At 34.8% G+C, this 10145-nt stretch overlaps 1 protein-coding gene across 4 annotated transcripts; it reads right to left on the minus strand.

The window, feature by feature from the left end:
* Positions 1-289: 289 nt before the first annotated feature.
* LOC137834995 (RNA methyltransferase family protein) lies at positions 290-8850 on the minus strand. Of its 4 annotated transcripts, none has more exons than XR_011084992.2 (4): positions 7944-8783; positions 7284-7529; positions 4646-4943; positions 290-521 (listed from the first exon to the last, which is right to left on the minus strand). XR_011084992.2 is itself a non-coding variant. In XM_090302762.1 (4 exons), exons 2-4 carry the CDS (start codon positions 8652-8654, stop codon positions 390-392), a joined length of 1089 nt encoding a protein of 362 aa, XP_090158888.1. In that variant the 5' UTR covers positions 8655-8747; positions 8817-8850; the 3' UTR covers positions 290-389. The 4 variants fall into 4 exon arrangements, 3 of the variants coding, with proteins under 3 accessions (XP_090158888.1, XP_068499388.2, XP_090158889.1); XM_090302762.1 differs by lacking the exon at positions 4646-4943 and adding an exon at positions 8817-8850 and having other exon boundaries at positions 7944-8747; XM_068643287.2 differs by lacking the exon at positions 4646-4943.
* Positions 8851-10145: the final 1295 nt, after the last annotated feature.

The raw sequence follows: 10145 nt of genomic DNA on the forward strand, positions 1-10145 counted from the left end.
CATTTCATATATTAGTATAAACCACTCACTCTTATCAAGGACTACAAATCATTTACAATTCATTTCGGTGTACAAAATGGAAACCTAACCAACTAAAATAACATTTAGAAACAACTACTAAACCTTCTAATAGACGATGGCTACAACAACATCTACATCATTATCTACAATATTACGTATGATAAATTTGTTAGTTTGCAAAATTCTACCCAAAAGTACCAAAAATGATTCTTAATTGATTTTTTTTTATCCGGTGCATAGAAATTAAACTTTTACCAGTAACAATGTGTTAAAGAAATAGCTGAGAAAACTGAAAAGAAAGTAGAACAAAGGGAGAACTATTCAACAAAAAAATAAATAAATAAACATGCATCTAACTAAAAAATAACTTATTGATGGAATCCAATAACAAATCTTTGAATACCAGCAAAATCAGCACGTATTTCTAAGTTGCAGAAGCTTCTTCCACTTCTGCTTTTTATGTAATCAACAAGAGCACAGCATTGCTGCTCACCATTTGTCTATTAAGAACAAAATTAAGAAAGAAACATTCAGAAGCAAAATAAGTGATTGACGTAGCATAAAACATGCTTAAGTTGAAAAATTAAATATTTTTGCTTTCTGGGTTACTTTGTCTCATGAAATATCTTGTGTCTTCATTAGCACAATATCATCCACTTTTGGATTTGGATTCTATAAACTAACTGTTAAAATATGTAAGTCCCAGATTACTTGCAACTCCCACTATCTTAGCAACCACAATTAGTTTAAAATCATATTTAGTTTCGAATTGAGGGACAAAGCTTTGATCAAGTTCCTTATATTCTTGCTATTAAGTTTTCAAAATGACAAAATGAACGAGGATAGTTTTTTAAATTTCATTACATATTTATAGTACAGACTATTTAATGTCGGAGACAATTCACGTGCCATTGTTTGATTTGAGAATTTGATAGAAAAGATACAAGGAACTTGGTCGAAATTTCATGATATTACAAAACTTAAAAATGTTCACGGGTTTTAGCATTGTCTACATATAACCCGTGAACAAAATCTTGATTTAAGTTGGGAGTCATTTTCCACATCTTTAATCATAAGATTTTGTCGTACACCTAGTGCTGAAATAATGAAGAATGAAAGAAGCAGTGGGATACTGATTTGCAAATCACACCAACTGGAAACACAAAACTAAGAAGATACAAAGCAAAATAGAACCAATTAATGGTACTGTGTGTTAAGCAAAATAATCATTAAGTTGCTTCTTTATCACTCCACGCAACATGCACGATTTTACCCTTATATAGGAAATGATTACATTTAGTTAAAAGTATACAATGACAACTAACATAAGAGAACTTATACAAGAGACTATTAATTGAGTCATCAACTATTAGACACCTTGACTAGTGAAAATGTCCACAACCATGAGACTCTACATGCTACAAATAGTTCACTGCACTAAAATCTACAAACTCCTTCTTAGATTGCAACTACTTTCTTCTTGAATTACTACCAACAAGCAATGAATAAACTTGTTCTTGGAAATGAGCTTCGTGAAGACACATATGGTTTTAGTGTGTTTTAACATGTTATCTAGTGTGAAACAAATATAAAAGTCTTGGGTAAATATATTGACATATTTCATTCTTAGTATAATAAGAAAAAAGAATAATTTTAGTACAAAAACTTAAATTATGTTAATTTTATTTGAACTCCGTAGCTAAGGTAATTTGAGCACACGTGTGGTCTTTAATAATTGTCACATGTGTTTATTAAAAAAAAAAAATTAACATTAATATGCAATTAAGCTTGAAGAGAACCTTTTACCCTTTGCTTTTTACTTTGTGAATTTAAAATCCTTAGCGGTTTTCTTCAAGGTTAATTGCATATTGACATTAATTTTCCCATTAATGGAGTTCAAACAAAACTAACAAAATTAAAGTTTTTGTAATAATTTTTTTTTTCTTATTGTACTAAAAACGAAACACATCAATGTTTGTTGTGTTGAACCAACTATTTACCAATAAGTATTTAAGACTAAAAGTATCAGATGAAGCCTGATTGAAGATCTAGACCAAACAGACACAAAGCACATGTAGATACTAAGTGCACAAAACAAGACGTATACAAAGGCGAGAAACATTCTATATGATGCCATAAAATAACAAGACACTACTCAAGAAACTAGAAGATGATAGTTAAAGAAGTCATTGCTTAACCGCCTAAAACCCACATTCTTTAGGTGGTTTTGTAGATCGAGTAGCCTCTCAGATACCTCCCCTCCCCTACGCGCCTTAAAAACACTACCCTTAAAGTCATCTTATCAACCATTTTCTAAATCCACCACCAGTCTATCTACCTAAGATTGGGGCAACGTGTGCCAAAATTGACACTTCACGAGGCCCCTCTCTGAAACCAATGCTCTTTTATACCATTAACTCACCCTTTATCAGAACTCCCAACTAACCAAGATGACTGAGGTCAACCACTACCCAACATTGGTGTTGGTCATTCTGATTAATGTTAACAAAGGTGTTCACAAAGGGTTTATACATTCTTGATCATTTAAGGATATCAACTTTGATGACCCTAATGCTTTCTATTAGTGGTCTGAAGTATCCCATATTGACTCTTATAAAGTATCATGTGTCTACTGACATAACCATCTCTAGATACTACAAGATACAAGATCTCTCGCCAGTCTCTTAATCCCTCGCCTTAACGAGTAGGTTGAGTTTGCCCGTGACAAGAAACTTGAACTTGCACACAAGCAAGCTTAACAAGATGTGCTCCTTGAAGCTACATGACATCAAGCAAAGGTTGAAATTCAAGCTAAAGCAGAGATATAAGTTTTAGCCAAGGCTAAGACCGAAGTTGATACAAAGGTTAAACATGATATTGAAGCTCATTTGATGTAGTCGAAGCTCTTGGTTGGAGGAATGAATGGAGATGCAGGGGAATTGAGTGAAGAGGATGGCACCGAACGGATGAGAGGTGCTAGGGTTTGTGAGGTTTGATGGTGCAATGAAGGGGAACACACAGAAGAACGACACAAAACGATATACGAGATTATCAAGTGAAAGAAAAGTTGTGTGAAAAAGATACTTGTGCATTGTATAGTTTGTATTTGCTATTGTTGAGCATTTCGTGAGTTGGGTGTGTGCTTAACCATTGTAATTCCTTCACTCTGTGAGGTATACCCAATGACCTTTCATTGTTTTCACTGTAGAGAGTGTTCTCTCATATCTTGAAAGGTCTTGATCTCAGGGGGAGATTGGGACCAGTTTGCCTGGAGTGGTATTGAATACTCATTCCTGGAGAGGTGTTAAAACTCATGCCCGGAGAGGTGTTGAATATTGTTCTTGGAGAGGTGTTAAAACTTGTTGTACTTGGAGAGGTGTAAGAATATTTATCCTAGAGAGGTGTTAAAACTCGTGTAGTGAAAAGCTCTCAAGTGGTTTGCTTAAAGGGATTGGACATAGCAGAAGTTGTCGGGTGAACCATTATAAATCTTGTGCCTACTTCTCTCTATCTTTGACTTGTTAGACATAGTATTTGCTTTGTTTCCAGGTATGCGAGATGAGTTCAGGCTCCATTCAACCGCCCCACCCTTCTGGAGTCAATTGTCCAAGACAAGATGTAAGACGAAGAAATAGACAAAGTCTTACACTTGGACATTATCAAGGCATATTGATTAAATGCGAAGATTGTTTGCATCTCAAAGAAGATTCTGACACAAGTGACTACCTTAGTTAGTATGTTAAATTTGGTGTTGTCAAAACAACAGAGAAGATTCAGTGAAAAGGTTGTCCTTCACACAACACTTTGAGTAAAGGTGTCAATACAAGTCCAACATGTTCAGAAAAGACTCACACAAGGACAACTAAAAGCACACAAGTTACAATGATCTGATTTAGTATGTTTATAAAAGGAAGTCTCCTCATGCAGAAAATGCTAATGAATGAGTGATAAAATAATCCTACTTATAAAAAAGTGAACATACATGTAAACACTACATGCAATAGAAATTCTCATGCTTTGAAGTATACACAGAAATAGCTCATTTGTTATACGATTAAGAGAGTGCTCACATTATGAAGTTAGCCCTTCAACAAGGAGTTATTACTCATACATCCTCTTATTGAGAGTTTTTCTTGTATTTTTTCAAACATCTCTTGTTGTATAGCCATGGGTTGTATTTTTAGGGGAAGTGAGACTTTGTGTTTTCATGCTTAATCTCAGAAGATTAGTTGATAGTTAAAAGTGACTTTATCTACTCGTTGTAAGTTAGAAGTAACGGTGACAATACTTGTAATCAAGTTTTTATTAGTAAACCCTTTACAGTTGACATAGGAGATATTACTCGAATTATCTACTTTTAGCCATTGTTCAAGCATTTGCAAAAAATATTGTGAACTTATTTTTAAAACTATCAAATGACCCCCTACTAGCATGTAATAGGCTACTTTGTGAAAAAGTCTTCCAAAATGTTTTATCAACTCTATTCAACCCCCTTCTTTCTAGAGCTAATCTTTCCTTCTAGAAAGAGTCATTTCCTATAAAAATGTTGCCACCATCTAACTCATCACGTGGGAAAAGTCACTTCAAGGACTCATGAAAGGAGCAAACAGAATTGAGCACTCACCTATTAGATGATTGGTTCCTTGAGATGATTGTCATAACAAGATCATCATTAGACGAATCTACTTTTTGAACTATAGTTGTCATTTGATCTTGATTCCCCAATATTGAACAACCCTCCTCCAATGTCCCATTGTTTGCAACATCTGCAAATGTCTTTAGGATCAACCATCATCTTCCTCAACTTCTTCATGTTCTTAAAGACAACTATTCTAGAAGATGATGCCTCCATCTTCTTGCAAGAACTTATCACAAATGCAAAACAAGAGCAAAACTTGCTTTGATACCAATTTGTTGTGCACCTAGTGTCGAAATGATCCCAAAGAACAATGAAATGATGTAATATTGATGATTAATCACACCAAAAGGAAACGCAAGACAAATAATAACACACAAAGTAAGATAGAACTAAATAATAATCATGTGTATTAAGCAAAATAATTATTGAGTTTCTCCTTTACCACTTCACGCTACATGCCCAGTTTTACTTTTATATAGGGCTACAAAACGGTTACATGTTAACTAATAGTACATAACTACAACTAACTAGCCTAACAAAACGTATACAAAAAAGACTATTAGTTCACCAGACGACGTAACATTGAGTCATTAGATGACCTATTATTAGATGACGTTTATAATTGTTAGATCCTCAACTAGTAAAGGATGTCTACAACTATCAAATGTTACATCCTAGAAATAGTTCAATAAACCAAGATCTAAAAATGTGACGTTGGCTATGGTAGCCACCCCTTTGAAAGGTTGACTACCTTGACAACAAATTTGCAAACTAAGACGAAAACCTACATCAAAGAAGTGGATATTCTAACAATGAAATACGAGATTGGTATGAAAAGGACAAGATCAATGACCTAATATTTGGTAAAACAATATAGAGTGACAATAGTTGACAATGTGTCAAAAAAAGGTGGTGACAAGACTTGTTCTTTGCAAGAAAGATGAGAATGAAGAAAGACAACCAAGACTTCCTTGAGCAAGAAAGACAAGCGAGACTTGTTCTTAGGTTGATTCTTCTTTTCTTTCTCTTTTCAATTCTTGGTTCCAATGAGTGCATGATTGACAAAAGAAAATGAGCAAGAACATATCATTCCTACAGGAATTACAAGAAGCATCACAAGGCAAGTTGTTCCTACTTTACAAAGGAGTCATTCTTCGTTTTTCTTCTGTATTCTTTGGACTTTTTAGTTTTTAGGATGTAATTCATGTATTGTATTGTGTAATTGGTAATATTTAGATTAAGCTTAGTTGGACTTTCTCGAGTTCAAGAAGACATCACAAGAGGCAGCCAACAATAAGGCAAGGGAGTGCAAGAAGAAAAGAAGACAAAGCCTTGTTGGAGCCAAAATTGAAGCCCAATTAAAGCTTCTAATTCTTAGACAAGGAGTAGTTTTGGAAAGGCAAAGAAAGCATGATCCTATTATGATGGCAAGAAAAGCATGGGAAACAAGTCCTTGAAATTTGGCCACCAAAAGATCATTTTGGATTTATTTTGAAATATGAATTTCAATTTTGCCTCCTTTTTTTTTTTGAATTTTCGACCACAATTAGCAGGGTTCTAGATCTATCATTTATATTTCATTTAGGCTCATTTGAGTGCATTTTGGAGTAAGAATTTTGGAGGGTATAAATAGTCATCTCCATAACCTGTATTCCAACTTTGGTCATGTATGAGATATTGAATTTGTGAGACACTTGTGAGAGTGCTCTTGTACTTGAATTTTATCTTGAGCTTCTAAAAGTCAAGGTATGGAGCTTATCATGAAGATGAAGAACTCTCTTCTATCTTCAAGTGGCACTCAACTCTTCTCCATCTCATAAGTCTTCTCCACCTTTCACCTTTCTAAATTGTTGTTTGTCTAAGTTTTCTTCTTGTTCTTGTTTCTATTATTCCACCAATAGTATATCTTAACCTATTATGTCATTGTCTTTTGTTAATTGTTTATCAATTGATATAATGTGTTTGTCTTGAAATCCTATAGTGAATAGAATCATTTATTCAAACTTCTTTTGGAATCTAATTGCACAAAAAGAAGTAAAGATGAGATTCATACTTGCTACCTAGATTCACTTACTTCACGAGACTATAAGCTTTCAATACATGTTCGATCCTTATCTTTAATAAAATCCCAAATGCAAGATTTACATTAGAATTAAGGCAACACAGACACAAGCACGCATACTGGAGACTAGCCAAAATATAAATTAAAAAGGAATAAGAATACACATAATAATTTAACTAAAAATAACAAAAGAAAGGAAAGCCCATTATCCAATTTATGTATTGGCCTCGTTGAGAAATTTACTTGAATTCTAGTAAAGTGATATTAAAAATAACTTAATAAAAAATGACTTGTTTTCAAGAATTACATATATGACTGGAACCCTTCTACAAAGGGGATTGCTTATAAAATCAATTCCAGAGTTTCCAACTTCAAATAGATGTGCCAAACGGACAAACTTATTCTGAATCAAAATGCCCCCTCCTCAAGAGGATCACTCACTTGCAATCCAATTAAGCTACGTGGTATCGATTATATTATTTATATGAGTAACATAGAAAACAGACGCACAATAAGAAACAGACATTTGGTAGAAATTTGTAGAAAGCAGAAGATCCATACCTCAAAAGCAAAAAATCCACCAGGTTTCAACATTAAAGCAGCCCCATCACAAAGATGATGAAGAGCATCCATTCCTTCAAAACCTCCATCTAATGCTAATCTCGGTTCATGTCTACCAACTTCAGCTTGTAGACCAGATATGTCTTCACTTGGTATATAAGGTGGGTTACTCACTAGACCAGCTAGTTTTCCTTCCATATCTTTCAATGGTTCAAACCAGGATCCTTCCCTTAAGTCAATTTTGTCCTGCAAAGGAAAACAAAGTAGTTCAAATTTGAATCATAAAAATCATAACTGGAAGTGATAAGAGTATTAAGAAAATATATTTTAAAGGGGACAAGGTAATAAACAACAAAATTGGAGCTTCTAAACATGAAATCAAACACAGCCTAAAACGGTGACTTTCTTTAGTCTTTCAACTCTCTGCTTTGACTTGAAAACAAAACAAACACACAGACCATCACGCAAGATACATGGAATGAAAGGAATATGAAAAATGAAAATAAAAAATATTGGCAAAAAGTCACATGGAAGGTGGAAATATGTCCTCCAAATTTTCAGTAATTTCATATAAAACCAACGGAGGCAGTGTAAACCACAGTGAAAAAAGGCCAAGAGGAATTCACAGCATGGAGATTGAAAAAGGTTAGAATCTCTAACCTGTAAGCAATACCTCTGTACATTGTAAGTTGCAACGGCAACAGCCACAGGGCTTAAATCTGTGGCAATAACTCTCCCTCCTTCACTCCCCAAAACCCCACAAATACCAATAGCAAGGGCACCACTTCCAGTCCCCAAATCAGCCCAAACCCCACTCCTCAAATCCTCAATCTCTGACACCACATCTGACACAAAATCCACAACAAGTTCTGTCTCAGGCCTTGGAATCAAGACCCCTTCCTGGACACTCAATACCAAGTCCCGCCAATGCTCACACCCAACCACATACTGAAAGGGTCTCCTCTCTTGGACCCTTTGCGTCCACAAACAGTAAAGCTCCTCTATGTTAATCCTCATTTTCACCCTATCATCATCCTCCATACCCAGTGAGTGGTCTTCAACAGCATCCTCCATGAGCCACTTGAGCTCCCTGCAGAGCATGTTTGAGTCTGCCCCATTATCTGACTGCACAAAAGTTGACCCAATTGAAAGGGAAACACCTTTGGCCCAATCGTGCCATTTCTTGAGGTCACACAACTTGGTTGAGTAAATGGGTGGTCTCAAAAAGAGGGGAACTTGAGGTTTCACACAAGTGGGGGAAGATGACAGTGCTGAAGAGCAAAAGGGTCTACCCAGAATGCCAAAAGAAGAACAATTGAGGAGTTTGGGGAAGCTATGAGGACGATATACACTGCTTAATGTTAGCTTCATTTCAAGAGAACAAAAATGAAGAAACTTTTGTGTTACTCTACTGCATCATCAGTTATCAACTTCAGCACTTGCATAACCTAACAAAGGAAAAAACTGAGTAAGGGTTAACGAAAAATTCAAGTTATTTTCTTGGTATGATTCAAGTTTAGAGTTACCCCCCACCTTGTTTTTCACTTGAAATTAAAATCCCCCAACAAATTTATATTTTTTTAATTTAAATAAAATTTTAAAAAATGTTAGAAATTATAAAATAAATATGTAAAATATTTTAAATAAACATTAATTGAAGTAAAACATATGAATTTAAAATACATTAATTTGATAGTGTAAGTAACGAGATTAAAGAAATGACATCAATATTTAAAAAAAAAAAACAAGAATAAAAAAGAAATGAAATATAATGTTATTTAATTATTTGATATTTTCATTTCCGCTTCTTAATTTTCTTATAAAAGCTTAAAATGTTAAAGTACAAAATTTAAAACATGTTCATGGTCAAAGTTTTAAGTATTTCTATCTACAAAGTTTGGTATGGCAACAATTTGACATATTCTTTTATCACTAATCATTTTTTTTGTCATAATATACTTTCTTATCCACCACAGAAGAGGGTAGGGTTTATAAATTTACAAAATTTGGATCAAGTTTAGTTATTGTTCTATTATTATCTTAATTAGAATTGAAACTTTACAATAATATTTTAAATAACAAAGATTTGCGTCAACAGATTATAAAACTATTTGACTAAATCAGCACAAACAATACCTTTATAGAATGTATTATGAGATTCTAAGCTGTTTGGTTAAAAGATTGAGCTACAAGAAAATGAAAGTACATTTTGGATGATTGAACAAAGGAAAATGCTCTCATCAACTCTACCAAATCTACACTGTTCATTTGCTCATATGTTACTAGAAACAATTTTGTACCGGCAGGCACCGGACGAACAGATGTACCGACCGGCCTACCGAACTCATAATAAATGTGAGGACGCAACAAGACTAAGGTAGTTAAGATACTCCGAAAAATAAGGAATACGTGTGTGAAGAAGATATTTTCCCCCGGGTATTCCGGAGCACGATTGGTAAAACCTATCCATAACCACCCTGAGCCCAAGAGGTAGAAAGCCCATTTAGAGGTAGAAAGCCCATTTAGCAATCCTATAAATACAGTGCTCAAGCCAGAGAAAGGTACGTTTTGATTCACTTACTAAACCTCACTTAGAATCTCATACTTACTTGAGCGTCGGAGTGCCTTCGCAGGTACCCTCCCCCGCCCGACCGAAGGAGACACCAAGAAGGAGCGACCGACTGAAGGAGAAGAAGACCGACACGTCAGCAACTACACTACATCAACCGACCGTGCCTGGGCCCCATCTCTCCACTCAGGTACAATTGGCGCCCACCGTGGGGCCGAGGCAAATCTTCAATTTTTGAAGCTATAATGGTTGCGACAAGAAACAACAACGACGCTATGGCAGAACAGATGACT

The sequence above is a fragment of the Phaseolus vulgaris genome, chromosome 5, assembly GCF_051622355.1.
Source record: "Phaseolus vulgaris cultivar YP4 chromosome 5, ASM5162235v1, whole genome shotgun sequence".
Classification (NCBI taxonomy): domain Eukaryota; kingdom Viridiplantae; phylum Streptophyta; class Magnoliopsida; order Fabales; family Fabaceae; genus Phaseolus; species Phaseolus vulgaris.